The sequence below is a fragment of the Nerophis ophidion genome, linkage group LG04 (genome assembly GCF_033978795.1).
Source record: "Nerophis ophidion isolate RoL-2023_Sa linkage group LG04, RoL_Noph_v1.0, whole genome shotgun sequence".
Classification (NCBI taxonomy): domain Eukaryota; kingdom Metazoa; phylum Chordata; class Actinopteri; order Syngnathiformes; family Syngnathidae; genus Nerophis; species Nerophis ophidion.
Window position 1 is genome coordinate 67757390 of NC_084614.1, and position 26829 is coordinate 67784218.

The 26829-nt window shown below is 43.9% G+C and overlaps 2 protein-coding genes across 6 annotated transcripts in view; one reads left to right on the top strand and one right to left on the bottom strand.

Moving 5' to 3' along the window:
• The window catches only part of gtf2ird1 (GTF2I repeat domain containing 1), a 68434-nt gene extending 63356 nt beyond the window's left edge, over window positions 1-5078 (top strand). For 2 of the 3 annotated variants that reach the window (XM_061898869.1, XM_061898871.1), the window contains 2 exons: window positions 2751-2863; window positions 2940-5078. In XM_061898869.1, coding sequence (XP_061754853.1) covers window positions 2751-2863; window positions 2940-3008 — 182 coding nt within the window. In that variant the 3' untranslated portion in view covers window positions 3009-5078. The remainder of the gene's footprint in view (window positions 1-2750; window positions 2864-2939) is intronic. The other variant, XM_061898870.1, reaches the window with a different exon arrangement.
• A 263-nt stretch (window positions 5079-5341) lies between these two features.
• On the bottom strand, window positions 5342-26829 carry dtx2 (deltex 2, E3 ubiquitin ligase). 3 transcript variants are annotated; one of them, XM_061898874.1, is made up of 10 exons: window positions 26376-26829; window positions 25946-26301; window positions 20594-21206; window positions 15630-15688; window positions 12861-13109; window positions 12322-12389; window positions 8715-8885; window positions 8482-8646; window positions 8318-8407; window positions 5342-5976 (listed from the first exon to the last, which is right to left on the bottom strand). In XM_061898874.1, exons 2-10 carry the CDS (start codon window positions 26256-26258, stop codon window positions 5746-5748), a joined length of 1959 nt encoding a protein of 652 aa, XP_061754858.1. In that variant the 5' UTR covers window positions 26259-26301; window positions 26376-26829; the 3' UTR covers window positions 5342-5745. The 3 variants fall into 3 exon arrangements, with proteins under 3 accessions (XP_061754858.1, XP_061754856.1, XP_061754859.1); XM_061898872.1 differs by having other exon boundaries at window positions 25946-26829; XM_061898875.1 differs by lacking the exon at window positions 12861-13109 and having other exon boundaries at window positions 25946-26827.

Here is a 26829-nt window from a genome sequence, read left to right on the forward strand (position 1 = left end):
CCGCCTGTCGATCTCACAATCCACTCTTCCCTCTCTCGTGAACAAGACTCCTAGGTACTTAAACTCCTCCACTTGGGGCGGGGTCTCCTCCCCAACCCGGAGATGGCATTCCGCCCTTTTCCGAGCGAGAACCATGGACTCGGACTTTGAGGTGCTGATTCTCATTCCGGGCGCTTCACACTCGGCTGCGAACCGATCCAGTGAGAGCTGAAGATCCCGGCCAGATGAAGCCATCAGGACCACATCATCTGCAAAAAGCAGAGACCTAATCCCGTGGCCACCAAACCGGAACCCCAACACCTTGACTGCGCCTAGAAATTCTGTCCATAAAAGTTATGAACAGAATCGGTGACAAAGGACAGCTTTGGCGGCGTCCAACCCTCAATGGAAATGTGTCCGACTTACTGCCGGCAATGCGGACCAAGCTCTGACACTGATCGTACAGGGAGCGGACCACCACAATCACAGTTCGGTACCCCATACTCTCTGAGCATTCCCCACAGGAGTTCCCGAGGAACAGGGTCGAATGCCTTCTCCAAGTCCACAAAGCACATGTAGACTGGTTGGGCAAACTCCCATGCACCCTCAAGGACCCTGCCGAGAGTATAGAACTGGTCCACAGTTCCACGACCAGGACGAAAACCACACTGTTCCTCCTGAATCCGAGGTTCGACTACCCAGCGTAGCCTCCTCTCCAGTACACCTGAATAAACCTTACCGGGAAGGCTGAGGAGTGTGATCCCACGATAGTTGGAACACACCCTCCGGTCCCCCTTCTTAAAGAGAGGGACCACCACCCCGGTCTGCCAATCCAGAGGTACCGCCCCCGATGTCCATGCGATGCTGTACACTCTTGTCAACTAAGACAGCCCCACAGCATCCCGAGCCTTAAGGAACTCCGGGTGGGTCTCATCCACCCCTGGGGCGCTGCCACCGAGGAGCTTTTTAACTACCTCGGCAACCTCAGTCCCAGAAATAGGAGAGCCCACCAGATATCCCCCGGCACTGCTTCTTCATAGGAAGACATGTTGGTGGGATTGAGGAGGTCTTCGAAGTATTCCTTCCACCTAGCCACAACATCCGCAGTTGAGGTCAGCAGAACACCATCCGCACCATACACGGTGTTGATAGTGCACTGCTTCCCCTTCCTGAGGCGGCGTATGGTGGTCCAGAATCGCTTCGAAGCCGTCCGGAAGTCGTTTTCCATGGCTTGCCCGAACTCCTCCCATGTCCGAGTTTTTGCCTCTGCGACTGCTGAAGCTGCACACCGCTTGGCCTGTCGGTACCCGTCCACTGCCTCCAGAGTCCTACGAGCCAAAAGAACCCGATAAGACTCATTCTTCAGCTTGACGGCATCCCTCACCGCTGGCGTCCACCAACGGGTTCTAGGATTACCGCCCCGACAGGCACCAACGACCTTGCAGCCACAGCTCCAATCAGCCACCTCGACAAGAGGTGTGGAACATGGTCCACTCGGACTCAATGTCCAGCACCTCCCTCATAACACTTTCAAAGTTCTTTTGGAGGTGAGAATTGAAACTCTCTCTGACAGGAGACTCTGCCAGACGTTCCCAGCAGACCCTCACAATGCGTTTGGGCCTGCCAGGTCTGTCCGGCATCCTCCCCCACCATCGCAGCCAACTCACCACCAGGTGGTGATCTGTAGAAAGCTCCGCCCCTCTCTTCACCAGAGTGTCCAAAACATGAGGCCGTAAAGCCGATGACACAACTACAAAGTCGATCATGGAACTGCGGCCTGGGGTGTCCTGGTGCCAAGTGCACCAGGACACCTTTATGTTTGAACATGGTGTTTGTTATGGACAGTCTATGACGAGCACAAAAGTCTAATAACAAAACACCACTCGAGTTCAGATCCGGGCGGCCATTCTTCCCAATCACGCCTCTCCAGGTTTCACTGTCGTTGCCAAGATGAGCGTTGAAGTCCCCCAGTAGGACAAGGGAATCACCCGGTGGAGCACTTTCCGGTACTCCCTTGAGTGTACCCAAAAAGGGTGGGTACTCTGGACTGCTGTTTGGTGCGTAAGCACAAACAACAGTCAGGACCCGTACCCCCACTCGAAGGCGGAGGGAAGCTACCCTCTCATCCACCGGGTTGAACTCCAACGTGCAGGCTTTGTGCCGGAGGAAACAAGAATTGCCACCCCAGCCCGTCGCCTCTCACTGCGTGCAACGCCAGAGTGGAATAAAGTCCAGTCCTTCTCGAGAGAAGTTGTTCCAGAGCCCTTGCTGTGCATCGAAGTGAGTCCGACTACATCCAGTCGGAACTTCTCTACCTTGCGCACTAGCTCAGGCTCCTTCCCCCCCAGTGAGGTGATGTTCCACGTCCCAAGAGCTAGCTTCTGTAGCCGAGGATTGGACCGCCAAGTGCCCTACCTTCGGCTTCCCCCCAGCTCACAACGCACCAAACGTCTATGGCCCCTGCTATGGGTGGTGAGCCCATTGGAGGGGTGACCCACGTTGCCACCAGGCGCTCGCCATCGTGCCCCAACTCCGGGCCTGGCTCCAGATGGGGTGCCCCGGTGACCTCCGTCCGGGCGAAGGAAAACTGAGTCTCTGTTGTTGTATATCCATAGAAGTGTTGTCCGGGGGCTTCTATGCCCCCTGGTAGGGTCTCCCAAGACAAACAGGTCCTAGGTGAGGGATCAAACAAAGAGCAGCTCACACCACACCAATGCTGACAATTTTCCCCCCCGACATAAATAAAGTCAAAGGTGATTTTGTGTTGGTAGCTGCAGCAGGCGACGCCTCCACTAGTCGACGAAAGCGCAAACGAGTCCAGGAGAGCCATCGAGGGCCCGCCTCCTCCGAGCTGGCACCGTCGACCAATCAGATTCCAGTAATGGTGCGTGCCCACTTTTTAAAAATTTAAGTCAGTTCTGTTTGTTTGTGTCGATAATAGCTGCCCTTGTTGGTTGCAGCAGTGGCCAATGTACATGGTGGACTACAGCGGCGTCAACATGCAGGTTCCCGGCAAAGTCAATTACTAAAGTTCCCCGATTTAACGTTGGGCCTAAAAGATGGACCCCCGTCACTGCGTCGAGAACAATCTCCAGGTGGACATTTTGGTGGCGAAGGTTCGTGAAAAGGCGTCCGATTGTATTGCAAAGACGGTAATCATTTTTGTTGTTTTTTTTTGTCTAACTTAGCTGAAGCGTTAAACCACGGCCCGCAAAAAAATGTATAACTGACAGTTACATCCGTCATATTCAAATGTTTGTACTTTTTATTTATTATATTTATTGAACTATAACATTATGTGCAGGGATGTATAAAAAAAACGTTTAAAAAAGTAATCTGTGGAAGACGACAACACTACCGCTTGCTGCTAGGGGGCGCCTGCGAGTCACACATGCAGTGGATATAGAAAGTCAGCATTTTTTTGGGTTTGTTTCAGAATAAACTAAATATACTATATTATAGTATGAGGGCGACTTAATTAGGAGCTGCAGGCAAATATTGTACTTTAATTGGTTTTTGGACTGTGTTTGAATAACCTTTTTTACTCAAATTAGAATATTGTTTTTCTCCAGGATCCAAACTTACTCATGTAAATCATGTTACCTTAATATTGAAATATAAAGTACACTGAAGATACGTTCGCATTTTGACTCCCAACATTTACATTAAAAAAATGTCTCAATTTTTTGCTCTTTAAAAACTATTTCTACAGGGTTGTTAATAAATGAAATATACATAAATCATTTCAAATTTAGTAGCCCAAACATATTAATGTAAATCATGAATTGCAGTGATTCTCAAACTTTTTTCCACCGAGTACCACCATAAAAATACTGTAGCATAGTAGGCCTAAGTATACATTAAAAATAAAGCAGAGGTTTTATTTACCAGTTATATTATTTTTGGCCACTAACATAACACAGTTTGAACAGTAACTGTGTTGTGAATATAGGAAAATCAAACTCTGAACTTGAATGTATTGCCGTGAATTTAAAGTTTGCCTGAAAATTATTAAAAAGTCAAATGGAAATGTGGGCCATTTTGACTCACAAACCCCCCCCCCTTTTTTTTAATAAAAGATGCCCTTAACATACTTCATTTATTTTTTTATGTAATTATACATATACAGTAAGTCACTTTTAATCGAAGTTTTACAATTAAAAGGACAAGCGGTAGAAAATGCATGAATGGAATGACTTCTCATGTTTTCCTTTCACATCATAAAAAACCTGCTTATTTGAATTTGGGTTGCTCCTCATGTTACAATTATGTTTTTTTTCTCTTATTACAAATGACTAAACCTACTAAAATAAGTCAAGTTATGCCAGAATATATATTTATACTGTACATAAACTGATAGAGGAAAACAAATTGTATTCATTTTCGCCATTTTGACTTTAAAAAATCTCTTCAAAATATTTTTTCGATTTTTTTCTTTATTTATTATACACATTACTATTTTATAAGCCTTAAAAAAACTAATCACATTTTCTGTTTTTGCATAATAAAAACATCTGTTATTTTAAATGTAGTTGCTCCAGAGGCCCGAACCCTATTAAAATAAATCCATCCATCCATCCATTTTCTACCGCTTGTCCCTTTTGTGGTCGCGGAGGGTGCTGGAGCCTATCTCAGCTGTATTGAGGCAGAAGGCGGAGTACACTCTGGACAAGTCGCCACCTCATCACAGGGCCAACACATAGATAAATCCTTCTTTGCCTAATATTTACGTCTGACAAAGAAGACTGATTAATCATTCTGGCCATTTTGACTCAAAGCCTTTTTTTTTTTTTTTTTTTTTTTTTTTTTACAATTGTTCTTTTTTTTTTTTTTTTTTTTTTGCTGGGCTTGCCTCCTATATCCACTGTATGGAAAGTGCCCACACAGGTGTCGGGCTGCTTCAGTATACACAGCCTCTGTATGTTAGCGGCACATTAACATGTATGATACGTCGTTGGAAAAAAACTAAACAAAAAGCAGAATGTATCAGATGCGAGGAATGAATGGTATGTTACTCTGTGACGACTAACCCCCATTTAATGATGCTGTACCTTAACGCCAGTTAGGCCTTTTCAACAATAAAAAAATGTGTTGCCTTGCATGGTCTACGCCTTCTTTGCTCTTGTCACCAGGAAATCAAACCAAAGCGGTGTTCCTTTTTTTTTTTTTCCATGAATGCTTTTATTGCAGACTTTTTTCAGTTAGTGTTGGCGTACAGAGCGGAGTAACACAAACTCATGTGAGTACAGGAAGTTGATTGTCACCATGTAGAATCTAACTTAACCTTTCTTTTCTTCTTTAAATCCCAGCATGGTTTGTCTCCGTGAAGACGAGTGCACAAAAGCTCTGCATCCAGGTTAGACACTAAGAGTACTTCTTTTGTTTCCTACGTTTGAATGACGTCACATCAAGTATTGTTAAGACTTAGCTTTGCTACGCTTTTTTTTTTAATTGCATAACCAATTTAAGTAGACTGCCCTAAACCGGAACGCACGCCAGCTTGATGTCACAACTAAAGTGCTTAATGAGATTTATATCCCCCATGCTGTCGTCATGGCGACCGAGTCAGTGAGGGCGGGGGGGATACGGATGAAACACGTGACGGACAAAACGAAAAGGGAAGCAAATTGTTTACTCAGGTGTTATCTTCTCCCGGAATATGAGCAGGAATGTAACCGGCGCCGCCTTCTTCCAGAAGGCTGTTTTTTTTTCCCCGTGATGCTGGCCTTCATGGCGGAGGAGTGGAAGTGGGTTGAAGGCGATGGCCTAACTGCTGCTTGCCAGGCAGTCCTCGGTGACGCCCTGAGAGGCCAGCTCAGACAGAACGTTGTCCAGGTAGTTGGGGTCCGGGTAGCCGTGGCCCGACAGGTTGGACATCATTTCGGTCTTGTGGTGGATTCCGTTCCACACCACCGTGTCGGGCTCCCCCGTCGTGCTCGACGTGCCCACGGTGAAGATGAGGCGCCGCATCCACGCCACCTTCAGCAGCTCCAGCACCTTTGGTGACACGCAGTGTGTGTCAGGAAAAGTTGTACACCCATAGACCCTTGTGCCTGGCAACAGTGGTGCTCATTAGGGATGTTCCCATACCAATCATCCATGAGTGAGATTGGCCAATACCAAAACTGATCCCGATCACATGTATTAACTGTACATTTTTGGATGTATTTAAAGTTAAAGTATCACTGTTAGTTACACACAGTAGGTGTGGTGAAATTTCCCTCTGCGTTTGACCCACCCCCTTAGAGGTGAGGGGAGCAGTGAGCAGCAGCGGTGGCCGCGCTCTGGAATCATTTTGGAGATTTAAACCCCAATACCAACCCTTGATGCTGAGTGTCAAGCAGGGAGGTAATGGGTCCCATTTTTATAGTTTTGGTATGACTCTGCCAGGGTTTGAACTCACGACCTACCGATCGCAGGGCAGACACTCTAACCACAAGGCCACTGAGCAGGTATATTGTGCTATTGGCAGTTTAACAATCACATAATATTTAAAGTACTTAAAGGGGAACATTATCACAATTTCAGAAAGGTTAAAACCAATAAATCTCAATTCCCAGTGGCTTATTTTATTTTTCAAATTTTTTTTTCTAAATTTTTACCCATCATGGAATATCCCGAAAAAAGGCTTTAAAATGCCTGATTTTCGCTATCTGTAAATCCACCCGTCCATTTTCCTGTGACGTCACATAGTGATGCCAATACAAACAACATGGTGAATAGAACAGCAAGATATAGCGACATTAGCTCGAATTCAGCCTCGGATTTCAGCAGCTTGAGCGATTCAACAGATTACGCATGTATTGAAACGGATGGTTGGAGTGTGGAGGCAGATAGCAAAAACAAAATTCAAAAATAAACTGACGCTACCGAGCGAATAGCTATTGAAGTTATTCGGCGACCGCCTTCTAACCAATGATTGCATCTTTTGACCAATGGTGCAACTTAAATCCGCCGATTGGTAAGTGTTTGTTTGGCATTAAATGTGTGTTGAGGAAAGACTGGATGCAAATATAGCTACAAATGTACATACAGCTAGCCTAAATAGCATGTTAGCATCGATTAGCTGGCAGTCATGCCGTGACCAAATATGTCTGATTAGCACATAAGTCAATAACATCAACAAAACTCACCTTTGTGATTTCGTTGACTTTATCTTTGGAAATGCATCTGCTTTGAATGTTGCAGGATATCCACACATTCTTGCCATTTCTGCCATGTTAGCATCGATTAGCAGGCCGTGCTAATCGATGCACACTCCATGTAGGTCAACTTGAATCTGTCCCTGATCGTGTTGTTACACCCTCCGACAACACACCGACGAAGCATGATGTCTCCAAGGTACGGAAAACAGTCGAAAAAACGGAAAATAACAGAGCTGATTTGACTTGGTATGTGTAATGTGTTCGAAAAAACGGTGGATTGCTTCCCGTTATAACGTCACGGGTGAAAGGTCATCGCTCCGACCGCAAACAATTAAAAGGCGTTTAAATCGCCAAATTTACCCTTTTAGAGTTCGGAAATCGGTTAAAAAAACATATGGTCTTTTTTCTGCAACATCAAGGTATATATTGACGCGTACATAAGTATGGTGATAATGTTCCCCTTTAAACTTCTGTATTGCATTGACTCGTCTAAGCAACACAAAGGGACGGCGTGGCGCAGTGGGAGAGTGGCCGTGCGCAACCCGAGGGTCCCTGGTTCAAATCCCACCTAGTACCAACCTCGTCACGTCCGTTGTGTCCTGAGCAAGACACTTCACCCTTGCTCCTGATGGGTGCTGGTTGGCGCCTTGCATGGCAGCTCCCTCCATCAGTGTGTGAATGTGTGTGTGAATGGGTAAATGTGGAAGTAATGTCAAAGCGCTTTGAGTACCTTGAAGGTAGAAAAGCGCTATACAAGTACAACCCATTTAATAGTACACTAAGTAAAGAAAAGTAAAAACTACTCTTTCAAACCCTTTTTGCCCTCAAAGTCCTCCTTTGTCCAGGGACTTATTCTCTCAAATTGTAAACAACAAAATGATTTTGAGAAAATAAAAATATTAGTTGTGCTCAGATACTAATACCACCCTTGATATACACCACCAATTCATGGATGGATCTGGCCTCCTCTTACGTGACTACAAATAAATACAATACTAGCCAGAGAGGATCGATGTTTGATATTGGCATTAAAAGACAATCACATACTATTTAAAAAAGTCGTCTGATACTGATCTGTGGCCGATGGATCGGCACATCCTCAGCAATGTTTGCAATGCAAGGACGAAGCACCGTTTAAAAGTGATGAATATTTGAACCCATTGCTTGCGCAGTGGAGCCGGTGTTGGACTTACCTTCCTGCCCTTGTCGCTGTCTGGCAGGAAGCAGAACCGAGGGAATCCTCGACACGTAAACGGTTGTCCGGGGTTGGGATGCTCCGGACCCTTAAAAGCAGGACACGGCGATGATGATGATGATTCCAGACTGTTTCGTTCTGAATAACGGTCTAGACGTGTACCTGAATTCCAGGCGGGATGCTATAGATGATCTGAATGGTGCCACAGTCCCGGTGTCCTGGTAGCGCCTGAGCGATGCTGTAAATTTCCATCTTGCCTTTCAAAGGCTGCGTGCCCGTCTTCTCGCCGTAGATGGTCTTACAAGAGGGGCACTGCAGGCTGCCGTCCTGAGCGATCCACACCAATACTGAGCGCTTGGGGATTTTACTGAGGGATCGTGTTGTTTGGTCCGTACCTTGGTCCCGTTGTTGTACATGGCCAGCATGCAGAGCATGTGCAGGGTGTGTCCACACTTGATAAACTTGCCCACGGCGTCCGGCGGGATGCTCTGCCCGCCGTCTTCGGTCGGCGCCGGGGTCTCGTAGCCGGATGGATTGGAGAGTTGGTCCATGCAGATGATGCAGTCCTGCAGTCACAGACACTGTTTAAAGTAGCAGTATCATGGCAACATAAATGCTATTCACATGCGGAATTGTTTGATTTTATACGCTCAAACAATATCAATTATATTTCCAATCCACGAATTACGTTAAAATATTGTGTAAACAGCCACAATTTCAAACGGTCATTTTGAATATGCAATTTCCATGCATTCGGGATCGGACGACATCACAAGCAACTTCTCTGCACTTGAACCATAGTCAACATACTGGAATTACAGTGGGGCAAAAAAGTATTTAGTCAGCCACCAATTGTGCAAGTTCTCCCACTTAAAATGATGACAGAGGTCTGTAATTTTCATCATAGGTACACTTCAACTGTGAGAGACAGAATGTGAAAAAAAATCCAGGATTTCACATTGTAGGAATTTTAAAGAATTTATTTGTAAATTATGGTGGAAAATAAGTATTTGGTCAACCATTCAAAGCTCTCACTGATGGAATGAGGTTTTGGCGCAAAATCTCACGATACATGGCCCCTTAGCAGAAAAACAGCCCTAAAGCATGATGTTTCCACCCCCATGCTTCGCAGTAGGTGTGGTGTTCTTGGGATGCAACTCAGTATTCTTCTTCCTCCAAACACGACGAGTTGAGTTTATACCAAAATGGATAGATGGATGATACAGCAGAGAATTGGGAGAATGTCATGTGGTCAGATGAAACCAAAATACAACTTTTTGGTATAAACTCAACTTGTCGTGTTTGGAGGAAGTAGCATACTGAGTTGCATCCCAAGAACACCTTACCTACTGTGAAGCATGGTGGTGGAAACATCATACTTTGGGGCTCTTTTTCTGCTAAGGGGACAGGACGATTGATCCGTGTTAAGGAAAGAATGAATGGGGCCATGTATCGGGAGATTTGGAGCCAAAACCTCCTTCCATCAGTGAGAGCTTTGAATGGTTGACCAAATACGTATTTTCCACCATAATTTACAAATACATTTTTTAAAGTTCTTACAATGTGAATTCCTGGAATTTTTTTTCACATTGTGTCTCTCACAGTTGAAGTGTACCTATGATGAAAATTACAGACCTCTGTCATTATTTTAAGTGGGAGAACTTGCACAATCGGGGGCTGACGAAATACTTTTTTGCCCCACTGTACATGTGCTGTTTACCATTCACAATCCCTATATAAGAAAAGAACGCATTTTTATTTTTTATCCATCGATATTCTTCCTTTTATCCAAGGTCGGGTCACGGGGGCAGCAGCCTAAGCAGGGAAGCCCAGACTTCCCTCTCCCCAGCCAATTTGTCCAGCTCCCCACGGAGGATCCCGAGCGTTCCCAGGCCAGCCGGGAGACATAGTCTTCCCAACGTGTCCTGGGTCTTCCCTGTGGCATCCTGATCAGATGCCCGAACCACCTCATCTGGCTCCCTTCGATGTGGAGGAGCAGCGACTTAACTTTGAGCTCCTCCCGGATGACAGAGCCTCTCACCCTATTTCTAAGGGAGAGCCCCGCCACCCGGCTTAGGAAACTCATTTTGGCCGCTTGTACCCGTGATCCTGTCCTTTCCGTCATAACCCAAAGCTCATGATCATAGGTGAGGATGGGAACGTAGATCGACCAGTAAATTGACAGCTCTACCTTCCGGCTCAGCTCCTTCTTCATCACAACAGATCGATGCAGCTTTCGCATTACTGAAGACGCCGCACCGATCCGCCTGTCGATCTCACGATTTTTCTTTTTTAATGTGTTCTAAATAAATAAGAATTAGCAAAAGTCAACAGAGGCCCACAAAGCCCTCTAAATCAATCAATCAATCAATCAATCAATGTTTACTTATATAGCCCTAAATCACTAGTGTCTCAAAGGGCTGCACAAACCACCACGACATCCTCGGTAGGAAAACTCACACCCAGTGGGACATTGGTGACAATAATGACCCAGTGGGACGTCGGTGACAATGATGACTATGAGAACCTTAGAGAGGAGGAAAGCAATGGATGTCGAGCGGATCTAACAAGATACTGTGAAAGTTCAATCCACAATGGATACAACACAGTTGTAAATAAACATTCAACAAAGGCCAAAGTACTCCATCTACATTTTGTGACCTGAATATTAGCAATGTTATTATCAGAGCTAACACAGACAAACTATTTTTAACGGCGGAGTGATCACAGAAAGCTAACTGAAATATTGAGCCGGTGAGCTGCTGCATCACCTTAAAATTGGTAAAAGTTAATTCTAGATTATAAATCATTCCTCTGACCTAGGTTGTAGAAGGATGTGGCCATAAATCGAGAAGTTGGTCAGCTTTGACATTAAACTTTTACCCTGCGATGGCCAGAAAAACACACAAAAGACGCTCGTTGTGGAAACTTTTTTAACCCTTTGTGAGGATTATAATTAATTCTTCATCTAAATGGGAAGATATAAACATCCCATCAGTCTGCATCCCAGTGAGAGCAGACATTGTGCAATAAGTGATTGTTTATGTTCACCTACGGGGCGGTATAGCTCGATTGATAGAGCGGCCGTGCCAGCGACTTGCGTTGCAGGTTTGATCCCCGCCTCCGCCATCCTAGTGACTGCCGTTGTGTCCTTGGGCAAGACACTTTACCCACCTGCTCCCAGTGCCACCCACACTGGTTTGAATGTAAAAATTAGATATTGGGTTTCACTATGTAAAGCGCTTTGAGTCACTAGAGAAAAAGCGCCATATAAATATTATCCACTTCACTTCACTACTCAGTGGCCTGGTGGCTTGAGTGTCTGCCCTGAGATCGGTAGGTTTTGAGTTCAAACCCCGGCCGAGTCATACCAAAGACTATAACAATTAGACCCATTACCTCCCTGCTTGGCACTCAGCATTAAGGGTTGAAATTGGGGGTTAATTCACCAAAAATAATTCCCGGGCGCAGCCACCACTGCTGCCCACTGCTCCCCTCACCTCCCAGGAGGTGAACAAGGGGATGGGTCAAATACAGAGGACAAATTTCACCACACCTATTGTGTGTGTGACAATCATTGGTACTTTAACTTTACTTTATGTTCATAGTTTGTATGTCTTAGCAATAATGCTACACGATGCTTAGTTTTTCACTAAAGCTGGATGCGTTCAGCACACAGCTTCTAAAACGTGTAGCTCATTCTCCTTATCCAGGCTCAACAACATAAGGTTCTTGATCATCATTTGTCCCAAAGTGGTCTTTGTTGTCTCTCATGAAGTATACATGATTATTAGTAGTTGTTGTTGTTGAAGGGAACTGTGGGTCTGCTCATGCTCATTAAGGAGTGGGAATCTCAGTGAGGTCTATTTTATTTTTGATCATATCTATTTACTTGCAAACTTTGTAAGTCTTTTGGTGTTATAAATGACATATAACCGCTTCAATGTAAAGTCAACATTTTTCCATTGTACTGGTACTTTAAAAGGGGGACTGGAGGGTTACCTCGTCTGGAACGCCGGGCACCACCTCCATGTAGCGACGGATCACCTCCTCGGCTCTCTGAGCGGACGCTGCAACAGGAAATAGCTGTACGTTAATAACTGCGTTTTGGGGCTACGGACTCTGACGAGGTTAAAGTTCTCCTTCGGAACTTCATTTCGACCTTCAAAGTCAATCTATTGCACACAAGCAAAGAGTGGGGGGAGGGCAGCGAACGTGCAAAGATGAGAACACAGATGGAAGGAAGAGCCTTTTCCCTTTTACGGGGGCGGGTGTCATGGTGGACAAGTGGTTAGTGCTGCTGCCTCAGCAAAAAGGTCTTCTGTTTGAGTCTAGTACTCCACTTTAGGTTCGGTCGTATGCTGGGTTGCAGCCTGCTGCTCTTCAGAGATGGCTTGAATGCATTTTTTGACATTTTTAATCCGAATCAATGCGCCACCCGCCCCTTGGTGTAGAAAATGGAAGGCTAGTGAGCAGCACAAAGCAACATGGCGGATGTGATAGACACAATGGAAGGTCCTCCAGGTGTGGATGGTATCTACCTCTCCTGTGCTGCCTCTTGGCTCTCCTAACTGAACTGCTGCTGCTGCTGCTGCTGCTGCTGGGGGCCTTGCTGGGCCTGCTGGCGGGGGGGAAGGGGACAGGAAGAGGGGGGAGAGAGAATTGCTGTTGCGCTGGCAGCGGCAGATGCTGATGCGGCGGTGGTAGCGGCGGAGGAGGCTGCGGGAGGGGGGCGGTAGTGGTGAAGTGCACGCCGAGTCCGACCGCTGACATCAAAATGGAGGCCATGCCTGGAACGGGGTTGGTGGCAAGGGAGGGCAAAGCGGGGAGGAGGGTATAGGTGAGGGTTGAGAGCCGTTGGAGCAGAGAGGAAGAAATTAAAAAAAGGGATGAGATGGAGCGGCGACTGCGACCGTAAACTACTTTTTAATTTTTTATATGTTCAAAGTTGTGCATACTTACAAACAACTTTGGCAATCGGGTTAAATTTGATCAATACAACATACTTCTAAATAAGCTCAGTGGTTTAAATGTTACTATTTAACAACCTGCTCCTTAAACAGGCTGCAATGCCAAAAGTAAACAAGTTTGGTGTACGACTACATATGTATATATTTTGACTACCTGTAATACATTCACTCTTAGTTGTTTGTTTTCCAGTCTGTTAACATTGCTTTATCTTTGGGACTCTTAAAAGGGGAACTGCGCTTTTTTTCCCGTTCTCATTCAATATGAAAGACATGTCGACGGATGGATGTTTTAAATGCATTCTCACTCGTGAATAAACGTAAATAAAATTCTGCTTACAGCATAGCCAATGGGAGCTCATTTAAAACCCGCCTTCCGCCTTTAAAATCAATTAAAAAAAAACAGCAACAATACTCCATTTACATTTCGTGACTTGAATATTAACCAAGTATTAGTGGTATTGTTATTAAAAGTGCTAACGCAGACAAACTATTTATAGTAGCGCCTTGATCACAAGCCTGCACGCCAATGTGTACATGATCGACTGATCAGCTGCTTCCTTGTTTCCTTGCTCGTCAAACTTTCTTGTAGATCATAAATCATGCCTCTCACCGGGATAGTAGGAGGATGAGGATGTATTCCGACTAGTTGGTACACTTCGATAGACAGATGAAATGGTGAGAACGACAAGAAAAGAGGCTTGGTTCCACTCTTCTTTTCTTCGCGAGGATTATTAGTCATTTATAAACAGCTGATTTATATAGGCTAGTAAGGTAAAGTTTTGTACATGACAAGTTTCAGCTACCTGCAGCCTTCATCATAGGTGTCACGTGATGTTAGCGGGACGTCATCTGTGACGTAGTATACTAGCCTATATAAATCATAATCCTTCCATCCATTTTCTACCGCTTGTCCCTTTTAGGGGTCGCTGGAGCCTATCTCAGCTGCATTCGGGCGGAAATCAACCATCTATAAATACACATCAGTAGGCTAAATGAACCTCTTTAACAGATTATGAGTCATTCTTCATCTAAATGAGAATATGTGAACATCCTCACAGTCAGCATCCTAATGACAGCAGGCCTTGTACAGTAAGTGATGTTTTATAATGTTTGTTGGCTTTCATTAAAAAAAGCCAACGTGATGAGTTTTTAAATTGATGCACCACGTGTGCTTAACATTAATAAAATATGTATATATGAATGTACCACTTAATACATTACATATATATTTACATCATGTATACACAACCCTAATGATGTGTTCGATTGTTTTTTAGGGATTTATAGGCAGAATAAAGCAGCTACCATAGGCTCCATTGTAAGCAGACTTGACAGCATGTATTTGCTATTTAGACTGCATTAAAAAAATACATCAGTCATCATGTCTTTCATAATGATTGTGAACGATGGGCATTGAAAAAAAAATAAAAAGTGCAGTTCCCCTTTAAGAGGTTTAGCTAGAGCAGGGGTCGGTAACCCGTGGCTCCGGAGCTCAGTAAATATTTATCCATCCATCCATCCGTCCATTTCCTACCACTTATTCCCTTTGGGGTCGCGGGGGGCGATGGTGCCTATACATGATTTTTTTCTTAACCAGAGCTTTTTTTCCACAATCATTTGGCTAATATTGTATTTTTATTCTAATTTATTATATTTATTTTGTCCAAACTTTTAAAATTATTTTTGAAGTCATGTTTTACTTTTTATAAGTAAATATAAAATGTATTATTTGTGTCTAGTAATTCATTATCTGTTTATCTTTCCCTATGTATAATTAAAACTGTTTTTATTTAATCAATCTAGAAAGTGTCTTAAAATGTAAAGTGTTCCCTACAGTCTGTTAGAACTGTGAACTATTGATTTCATCAATTTCTAAAAAAAAAAAAGAAAATAGATTTGACTGGCAAGAAACTTGATCTACTTTCTGTACAATTGGAATAAATGGAAATCATTTAAATAACTTAATTTGACTCAGTTTGTTCAGATGCCTTATTGTTATCTATTGTACGTATACACAACTTGTGTTTTAAAATATATTAAAATGTATCACTGAATTATAGAGAATATCGAGATGCGTATCGTCCTCGTCAATACCCAGCCCTGCAGTCTCTCATCCCCATGTACCATAAATGTCTCATTGTTCTGTCGCAGGACAAAGACGACTCCTGAGTGGAGGTGGAATATGTATTCTGTCTGAGGATCCTTGTGTGGCTGCCTGCGCGTTTTTATCGCTCAAAAGCCTCTTCTGCTGACACTCTACAAAACCCAAGCAGGAGATAGAAGTGGCACACAACATAAAATCCTGCTAAAGATCACAGTGAATACACTAGAAATGTGTACCTGCCAGGGCCGAGCTGACGCTGGTCGATCCGTTCAGCTGCACAGGAATGGAAGGAACGCTGGAGGACAGGAAATCAAGTTGGTTAAAAAACAATCAAGCAAGTCCACTATTAAAGTTGTATTTATTCATAAATACCTAAATTGAGCTATTAATTTGCCTGCTGATCAACAGCCAATCCGGTGAGGGTACAAATTAGTAGCGAAGACACTCATTTATTTTAGTTTTATGGCGTGTCCAGCTGACTTGGGTAAGTCTTATTTTTGAATTTACTGCACAGTAACAACTGCTTAATGATCATTCAGCTAAGTGGGAAAAAACGGCAGGAAATAAACAAAACATTCTGTGTTGTTCCTGCTGTTTCAGGCCACATTCTGTGTTGGCACGTGCAATAACAAGCGTGGGCAATCTTCCTTTTTTCAAAGGATCACTTGTCAGCCACAGACAAAAGGAGGAAAGGTGTCAGCATTGATAATGAAGCCCACTGACTGACTGTCCATCCACAGGAAGACGTGCTTCACATGAAGACCGCCTGAAGGAAAAAGTGTAAGTGACGTGCATATTAATTCCTTTATTAAGGCACGGTCCTAAAATCAGGTGTTTCATAAGGGACCTTGCCAAAAGGGAAACGTTATTAAAAGAAATTCAAGTGAACTTTCTACCACTCAATGAGTGACAGACTATCTTATACTATAGAACAGTGGCATCCAAACTTTTTCCAGTGAGGGACGCAATTTTTTATATTTTTAATCCCGTTAGGGCTTCCCTCAATTTTGGTCAACGTTAAAGGGGAACATTATCACCAGACCTATGTAAGCGTCAATATATACCTTGATGTTGGAGAAAAAAGACCATATATTTTTTTAACCGATTTCCGAACTCTAAATGGGTGAATTTTGGCGAATTAAACGCTTTTCTGTTTATCGCTCTTGGAGCGATGACGTCAGAACGTGACGTCACCTAGGTAATAAAGCCGCCATTTTCTCAAACACATTACAAACACCGCATCTCAGCTCGGTTATTTTCTGTTTTTTTTACTATTTTCTGGAACCTTGGAGATATGCCTCGTCGGTGTGTTGTCGGAGGGTGTAACAACACTAACAGGGAGGGATTCAAGTTGCACCACTCGCCCAAAGATGCGAAAGTGGCAATCTGTTCAAAATACGAGGGTGTGGGGAAAGCCGACGAAATGGTCAGTCGTTTGTTCCGCACACTTTAGTGACGAAAACTATGCTACTACAGAGATGGCAAGATTATGTGGATATCCTGCGACACTCGAAGATACATTTCCAACGATAAAGTCAAAGAAATCTGCCGCCAGACCCTCATCGAATGTGCCGGAGTGTCTGCACATTTTACCAGCGGTGCTAAGGCAGACATGGTACAGAGATGTATGGATAACCTGCAAATGCATTTCCAATGTAAAGTCAACTAAATCACAAAGGTGAGTTTTGTTGATGTTGTTGGCTTATGTGCTAATCAGACATAGTTGGTCGCGGCATGCTATTTAGGCTAGCTGTATGTACATTTGAAACTATATTTACATCCAGCGTTTCCCTCTAACCACATTTAATGGCAAACAAACACTTACCAATCGATGGATTTAAGTTGATCCAGTGTCACAAGATGCAAACGTCCGATCGTTGGTCTGCACATTTTACCGGCGATGCTAAGGCAAGACATACCCGAATAGCGTCAATAGCTATTCGCTCAATAGCTTCAGTTTCTTCTTTAATTTCGTTTTCGCTATTTGCCTCCAATACATGCGTAATCTGTTGAATCACTTAAGCCGCTGAAATCAGAGTCTGAATCCGAGCTAATGTCGCTATATCTTGCTGTGCTATCCGTATTGGCATCACTGGATGACGTCACAGGAAAATAGACGATGGCTTCACAGATAGCGAAAATCAGGCACTTTAAAGCTTTTTTTAGGGATATTCCGGGATGGGTAACATTTTGGAAAAAATTCAAAAAATAAAATAAACCACTGGGAACTGATTTTTATTGGTTTTAACCCTTCTGAAATGGTGATAATGTTCCCCTTTAAAGGCCTACTGAAATGAGATGTTCTTATTTAAACAGGGATAGCAGGTCCATTCTATGTGTCATACTTGATCATTTCGCGATATTGCAATATTTTTGCTGAAAGATTTAGTAGAGAACATCCACAATAAAGTTCGCAACTTTCGGTCGCTAACAGAAAAGCCCTGCCTTTACCGCAAGTCGCAGACGATGACGTCACATGTTGATGGCTCCTCACATATTCACATTGTTTTTAATGGGAGCCTCCAACAAAAACAGCTTATTTGAACCGAGAAAACGACAATTTCCCCATTAATTTGAGCGAGGATGAAAGATTCGTGTTTGAGGATATTGATGGCGACGGACTAGAAAAAAAATAAAACAAGTTAAAAAAAAAACGCGATTGCATTGGGATTCAGGTGTTTTTAGACACATTTACTAGGATAATTCTGGGAAATCCCTTATCTTTCTATTGTGTTGCTAGTGTTTTAGTGAGTTTAACAGTACCTGATAGTCATAGGTGTGTGTCCACGGGTGTCTTGACGCCAATGTCTCAGGGAAGTGGACGGCAGCTTTATGGACGGGGCAAGCTCAGCTGATCTCCGGTGAGAAGCGACTTTTTACCACATTTTTCTCACCGAAACCTGCTGGTTCACATTCGGTCGGAATTCATGTTGGCTGTGATCCATAGTAAAGTTTCACCACCCGGAATTTTGGACAAGGAATCACCGTGTGTTTGTGTGGCTAAAGGCTGAAGCTTCCCAACTCCATCTTTCTACTTTGACTTCTCCAACATTAAACAAATTGCAAAAGATTCAGCAACACAGATGTCCAGAATACTGTTTAATTGCGCGATGAAAAGAGACGACTTTTAGCTGTGTGTGTGCGCAGCGCTCATATTTCCTAACAGCCCGTGACGTTACGCGTACACGTCATAATTAAGCGACGTTTTCAAGAAGAAACTCCCGGGAAATTTAAAATTGCAATTTAGTAAACTAAAAAGGCCGTATTGTGTTGCAATGTTAGTATTTCATCATTGATATTTAAACTATCAGACTGCGTGGTGGGTAATAGTGGGTTTCAGTAGGCCTTTAAAGGTTCTGGGGACCCAAAAGAGTCTTTGTCATTAAAAAATTAAAAAAAAGATTTTTTTTTTTTTTTACTTTTAATGACAAAAATATCTATAGCTCAACTTCAGATCTATCTGTTGACATACATTTTATTTTATTTTGTATGCCCCTTTTGTCAACAAAACCCCTGTTTTTTTATGGCAAAAACTTTCCACTTTCCACATAAAAAATGTTCAAAGTGGAATATTTGAAGTAAAAAAAATGTTTACTAACGTTGCTGTTGATTCAATATTAATTTTGAACAATTACAGTAAAAAAAAAAAAAATCTGACATAGGTCTAGGGCATGGGTGTCAAACTCTGGCCCGCGGGCCAAATATGGCCCGCCGTGTAATTTAATTTGGCCCTTGAGGCAATATCAATTTAGCATTAGAGATGGCCCGCCGGTGTTATACAGCGTCGGTGCAGCTGTAACACCGCATTCACCGCTAATACTCATACTTGCCAACCCTACTAATTTTCCCGGTAGACTCCCGGAGTTCAGTGCCCCTCCCGAAAATCTCCCGGGTCAACCATTCTCCCAAATTTCTACCGATTTCCACCTGGACAACTATATTGGGGGCATGCATTTAAGGCACTGCCTTTTATCGTTCCCTACAACCTGTCGTCACGTCATGCAAGGCATACTTGGTCAACAGCCATACAGGTCACACTGAGGGTGGCCGTATAAACAACTTTAGCACTGTTACAAATATCCGCCACACTGTGAACCCACACCAAACAAGAATGACAAACACATTTCGGGTGAACATCCGCACCGTAACACAACAGAACAAATACCCAGAACCCTTTGCAGCACTAACTCTTCCGGAAAACTTCCAGCAAACTGACCAATAATTAACGTTTTATTCATGCATTTTCTCTTGCTACTTCAAGGCTTGAATGTTTGGTTCATTCATTGTTATTTTATTTTCAAATGTATTAGCCTGTGGAAAAAATTTGATATGTACCTCAGAAGATTGCAAATAGAAAAAAAGGCATTAAATTTTTATTTAAATTGTATTTGATATGCCATTGATATTTTTTTAATTATTATTATTATTTGAAACTGGATTTTGCATGTGTATAAGCCTTGCTTGTTCAATATTTAATGCAAAACTTGTTTGGGTCCCTATTAAAAGGTTAATTTGTTCAACCTTGGCCCGCGGCTGTGTTCCGTTTAAAATTTTGGCCCACTCTGTATTTGAGTTTGACACCCTTGGTCTAGGGGATCCAGTTTAGGGTTTTTATCTTTTTAACATTTCCTGTTTTAAAGAATAAAACTGCCATCATGGCAGCTTTGTATAATTAGTGCAACATGTTCTCATTACATTGCACTGGTTTGGTCTTCAATACCCCTTTTTTCATAATAGTATTTTAAAAATGTACAGCAGGGCGCAGGCCTTTAAAAAAAAAAAAATAGCTGCTGGCTGCAAATGGCCCCCGGGCCACACTTTGGACACAGCTGCTATATAGAAGACAGACGCATTACTTTTATTTTTAGTTAAAAAAAACTATGTACGGTATACATATTATTCAAATCTTTTGTAAAATTATTTTAACCAAAAATGTATACATTCGGAAATGTAACACTTTTTTGGGGGGATTATAGTTTCGTACTTTGATTATTTTACTACATTTCCCTTACAGGATCGAGTACAACTATTACATAAATAAATTGAAAACTATATTAAATGTTGAATTAAAAAATGCGTCCCTGTAAAAAACCTTTCCTCTAATAAATGCCTGGTGCTCTCTGTACTTGTGTAAATAAACAACCCGAAACAAGAAATGAGGAAAAGATGGATCAGTCAAGAAAGATGTAAAGAAACCAACCTTAAGCCATTGGCACTAGAAGAGCTGCCTAAATGGGGTGCGGCCAAATGACTAGCAGAGGGTGGCGGTGGCCATGGGGTCCCCCACGACATCCCCCCAACTGAAAGCGGGCGGCGGGGGTACGGCGAGTACACTGAAGTCGGGTGAGCAGCCATCGCCCTCCCGGGTCCCTGAAGTGTGGGTCGGTTCAGGCTGCCCGACGAGAAGGAATGCCGTGTACGGCTGGGCATGGGTCCTGTGCCGCTGTGGTTCAGACACTGCTGGCAGGAGCAGGCGGAGCCGGTCGAGGGGATGGCCGCGGGTCCCGAGGGGATGGCCGGGGGTCCGAAGGAGGCCAGTGGGTAGGGCAGGTTGCACTGTCTCCGCACCTGCCGCCGGAAACCTGACGTCTTGTTCACTTGATTGAGCGAGGTGAGATCCACGATATAGTTGTAGCCGTGCGGGCCCAGGTCGGCCGTGCCTTGTCGGGCCTGGTAGCTGTGCTCCAGGAGGATGGAAGTGCGAGTTTCGTAAGGGGTCCACGCGCCTTCATCGTTGGCCCATTCCCAATAGACACCACTGCCCAGACCTGAGGACTGGGCGAACAGGGATCGTCGAACTGACCTGGTTTTTCCTGAAAAACACAAAGGTTTGATGTGTCTTTAGGAGATTGCAAACGGAAATATTTCAACTCAAAGGTAGATTTGAAGCTAAAGCTCACCAACACACCGGATTGTAGCCACCTGGAGGCATGTCTTAATGAAATTAAACAATGGATGCTAACTTTTTGCAACTCAGCGCTAAGAAAACGGAGAAGCTGATTATCGGTCCTGCTAGACACAGACACCTATTTAATAATACCACCTTAACATTTGAAAGCCAAACAAGAAAAGACAGAAGTAAAGAATCTGGGTATTATCTTCGACCCAACTCTCCCGTTTGAGTCAAACATTAAGAGTGTTACTAAAACGGCCTTCTTTCATCTCCGTAATGTCGCTAAAATCCATTTTGTCCACCAGCGATGCTGGGATCATTATTTATGTGTCCGTTACATTTCGTCTCGATTACTATAACGTGTTATTTTTGGGCCTCCCTATGTCCAGCATTAAAAGATTACAGTCGGTACAAAATGCGGCTGCTAGACTTTTGACAAGAACAAGAAAGTTTGATCATATTACGCCTATACTGGCTCACCTGCACTGGCTTCCTGTGCACTTAAAATGTGACTTACAGGTTTTACTACTTACGTATAAAATACTAAACAGCCTAGCTCCATCCTATCTTGCTGATTGTATTGTACCATATGTCCCGGCAAGAAATCTGCAATCAAAGAACTCCGGCTTATTAGTGATTCCCAGAGCCCCAAAAAAGTCTGCGGGCTATAGAGCGTTTTCTATTCGGGAGTGCCCTCCCGGTAACAGTTAAGAGATGCTCCCTCAGTAGAAGCATTTAAGTCCTATGTTAAAACTTATTTGTATACACTAGCCTTTAAATATACCCCCTTTTTAGACCAGTTGATCTGACGTCTCTTTTCTGCTCTGCCCCCCTCTACTTACTGCGTGGAGAAATTGTTAGGGGACCACATGATGAGGCACAAGTTGTTTATAGTCACTCATCTGTACATCAGTTGGGGACGTTTCTGTGCTGCTGACTTGGCTCCACTCAACATGATCTCACACTATAGACTGGACTCTCACACTATTAACTAGATCCACTCGACGTCCATTGCATCGGTCGCCCAGGGGGCAGGGGATCCTCACATCTGCGGTCCCCTCCAAGGTCTCACATTGTATCTCTTTGGGTTGAGTTTTTTCTTGCCCTGATGTGGGATCTGAGCAGAGGATGTCGTTGTGGCTTGTGCAGCCATACTTGCCAACCCTCCTGATTTTCCCGGGAGACTCCCGAATTTCAGTGCCCCTCCCGAAAATCTCCCGGGACGAACATTCTCACGAATTTATCCCGATTTCCACCTGGACAACAATATTGGGGGCATGCTGTTAGCGTGCTCTCTCACCTGAATCCGTCACCCTTTAACGGCAGCATGCTATCCTCAGTCACGTCTGTATGCTGTCTAGGACAGCATACAGACGTGTCTGAGGACAGTCTGTCCTCAGGCTCAGTCATGTCGCATGCTGTCCTAAGTCACGTCCGCCTTTCCTTCATATAAACAACCTGTCGGCCCAGTAACATAACATCTTTTGCTTCTGGAACTCTGCACACACAAACACCTTTCTGGATTCGATAAGAGTATTCGCTAATGGCATCGACATCGATAATTTCTTAACGGACATCATGGTAAATGGTAAATGGGTTGTACTTGTATGGCGCTTTTCTACCTTTTTTTAAGGAACTCAAAGCGCTTTGACACTATTTCCACATTCACCCATTCACACACTGAAGGCGGGAGCTGCCATGCACGGCGCTAACCAGGACCCATCAGAAGCAAGGGTGAAGTGTCTTGCTTAGGGACAAAACGGACGTGACTAGGATGGTAGAAGGTGGGGATTGAACCAATAACCATCAGATTGCTGGCACGGCCACTCTCCCTACTTCCCCACACCGTCCCCAATCATCCTCTCTATCCTTCACTGGGTGCTGTTTCCGGCCGGACAATAATAACGGTTTCACCTCCCTGATACCGAAGTACATGTCAAACTACTTCCTTAACGTAAATGACCGCCATAACCACAACACCAGGGGGAGCTCCACAAACCACGTTAAACCTAGATTCTGATCTAACAAAGGTTTTAACTCATTCTCTTTCTATGCCTAATCAATGTGGAATGCACTCCCAACAGGAGTAAAAGTAAGTCCATCTCTATCCTCCTTCAAAACCGCTCTAAAACAACACCTCCTGGCAACTTCAACCCTTTACTAATACCCTCCTCCCTTCACATCCCATCTCCCTGGATTGTGAATAACCTAATGTAAATAATCAAATCTATTTCTAATGTATATACTTGTTCTTATGCTATCTGAACTCACTATGTTCTCTGCTCGCTGTACATATCCTACTAAGTCACACCTACACTGTTTCAATGTCCATTTTTCTGTTGATGCAATTGCTGATGACTGAAGTACTGATATCGACCAAAGCTCCTCATCCCAACCCCCGGATTATATATAATTCAATATATATACTATGATGATTAACTTGTGTGATGACTGTATTATGCTGATAGTATATATTTATACCATGAATTGATTAACGTGGACCCCGACTTAAACAAGTTGAAAAACTTATTGGGGTGTTACCATTTAGTGGTCAATTGTATGGAATATGTACTGTACTTTGCAATCTACTAATAAAGGTTTCAATAAATCAATCAAAATACACTTTGAAGTCAAGCGCGGCAATCAGAACAGAAGAAGGAGGAACGAAGCAGACGAAGAGACATGGCGATGACGAGCAAGAAAAAGAAGTACGATTGCAAGTTCCAAAATTATTGGAAAAAATAATCCCCCATCCCGCATTTTGAATATCACCCTAATTCCATCCGGCCATCCATTTTCTACCACTTATTCCTTTTGGACTCGCCTATCTCAGCTACAATCAGGCGGAAGGCGGGGTACAACCTGGACAAGTCACCACCTTATCGCAGGGCCAACACAGATAGACAGACAACATTCACACACTAGGGCCAAGTTAGTGTTGTCAATCAACCTATCCCCAGGTGCATGTTTTTGGAGGTGGGAAGAAGCCGGAGTACCCGGAGGGAACCCACGCATTCACGGGGAGAACATGCAAACTCCACACAGAAACATCCCAGGACTACTAAGGCCTTTCTTATTGTGAGGCAGATGCACTAACCCCACTTCCACCGTGCTGCCCTATCTCCCTAATTATTAGGTCTCAAGGTTGGCAAGTATGTGTGCAGCCCTTTGAGACACTCGTGATTTAGGGCTAATATAAATAAACTTTGATTGATTGTAGGGCTGGGCGATATTGCCTTTTTTTAATATCGCATTAATTTTAGGCCATATTGCGATATACAATATATATTACGATATTTTGCCTTGGCCCTGAATGAACACTTGATGCATATAATCACAGCAGTATGATGATACTGTGTGTATACATTAAAACATTCTTCTTCATACTGCATTCATATATGCTACTTTTAAACTTTCATGCAGAGAGGGAAATCACAACTAAGTCAATCGACCAAAAGTGTATTTATTAAAGTTATTAAGCAATGGCACAAACATTCAAGTAATTTCTAAAACATAAATTGCAAGATTGTCAGAGACATTTTAAATGTCAAATAAAAATGAGCTTCATAATAGGAAATCAAATAGTATTCGTCTTTCACTATGTGGTAGGTTACTAAGGTTATGAAATTCTGTCCATTCTCTAGCGAGTGACTTTACAAACGATGCTACATATTAGCAGTAATGCTACTTTTTATAGCAACGCTTTCCCCCCCCCACACTTGAAAAATTACGGTTGTCTGTTCGACATATTACCACTTGAAGCCGAACCACCGTTAGACGGTGGAAACCCTGCTGTTTTTCTTGGGAATTAAGTCTTCCTTCATTCGTTATCAAAGCCGCACCATCTTTCTCTCGTACGGCTACGTTAACAGCTAACATTAGTCACGCCGCTACCTCTCTGCTGGGCGAGGGCGTGTATGTGACGTATGACGTGACAGTTTGTGACGTATGTAAGAATGTGCGCCTGCTTGTCTCCGAGGAGACACAGTAAAGAGCGAGGAGAGCCTGTAGTGTAATGCCCACAGCTAAAAGTCTTGCGTGAGAACGTATACTCGAATATTACGATATAGTCATTTTCTATATCGCACAGAGACATACCCGTGATATATCGTATATATCGCCCAGCCTTAATTGATTGACTATGATATAATTCACGGTGGCAGAGGGGTTAGTGCGTCTGCCTCACAATACGGAGGTCCTGAGTAGTCCTGGGTTCCATCCCGGCCTCGGGATCTTTCAGTATGGAGTTTGCGTGTTCTCCCCGTGACTTTGTGAGTTTCCTATGGGTACTCCGGCTTCCTCCTACTTCCAAAGACATGCACCTGGGGATAGGTTGACTGGCAACACTAAATTAGCCCTAGTGTGTGAGTGTGAATGATGTCTGTCTATCTGTGTTGGCCCTGCGATTAGGTGGCAACTTGTCCAGGGTGTGCACTGCCTTCCGCCCGATTGTAGCTGAGATAGGCACCCAAAGGGAATAACATGGATGGATGGATGATTGACTTTGAAATACTGACGTTAATGAAGCCACTTCCGGTTTGCACGTTGATCCAGAGAAGCAGCTTAGAAAACATTCCGATGACAACAACAACATACTAAATGTTTGACAGGCCTTCACATGTACAATACAACTCGGGACGAAGGTTTATTAAAACTCACCTGTGTCCTGCCTGAACTGTTTTAAGCTTGGCACGTCGATAAGATACGGCGACAGGCCGGGGTCGGACTGTCCGAGGGAGATGGTGGTGGTGGCGGGCGCGCCGCCTCGGTGTCCCCGCGGTGACAGACACCGCTCGATGTGGGCGCTCACTTGGCCGCTGTACGGCCGCCAGTGGCCCTGGTCGTCCTGCCATTCCCACACGGCTATCATGGGCTGCGACTGGCCAACGGAGCCGGACGGAGTCACTGCGGAGACAGAGGGCCCGTTCCTGGAGCCGTTCACCCGGGCACAGGAGCCGGACACAATCGCCATACTGGGCCTCGGTGAGCTTAGCTCTATGCTAACAACAGCTAGCCTGTTAGCTTATTAGCTCGATGCTAACAACAGCTAGCTTGTTAGCTTATTAGCTTGATGCTAACAACAGCTAGCCTGTTAGCTTAGCTCGACGAAGAAAGAGTCAGCTAGCTAGGCTAAGCTAGGCTAGCTCGGCTCGTTGAAGAACACCATGGCGAATCCTTGAAAACACCCTCAGTGACACCAGACGCGACTCAAAATAGTGTTGCCACTAATATTCGAGCGCATAATGGCGAACAATAAAGCTGAGCATTTAATCGCTTGGTAACAGCAGCGTTACCAGTGTGCCTTCGTCCTTCTTTACTGCTGCGTTTAAGAACAGTCGGACGTTTGAGTGACATCCAGGAAAGGCTGTTATTGAATTTACGCCAACTATCACATTCCGATTGGTGCTATTGTTAACAAACACGGATATAAGTAACACAAACGCTCCATTCGAATGTTCCAATCTTGGTCATCCAGTGTGTTTCCGCAACCAAGTCGTGAGATTTCGTATCGTGCCTGAAGGCAGCATTCTTCTTCTCTCATT

Coding starts and splice junctions, on each gene's coding strand:
- dtx2 (XM_061898874.1), bottom strand. CDS start 26,258: ATGGCGATTGTGTCCGGCTCCTGTGCCCGGGTGAACGGCTCCAGGAAC. Junction 15,689..20,593: donor TCTAGTGCCAATGGCTTAAG/GTTGGTTTCTTT, acceptor CCTGTCCTCCAG/CGTTCCTTCCATTCCTGTGC. Junction 8,886..12,321: donor TGCCCGGCGTTCCAGACGAG/GTAACCCTCCAG, acceptor CTGTGACTGCAG/GACTGCATCATCTGCATGGA.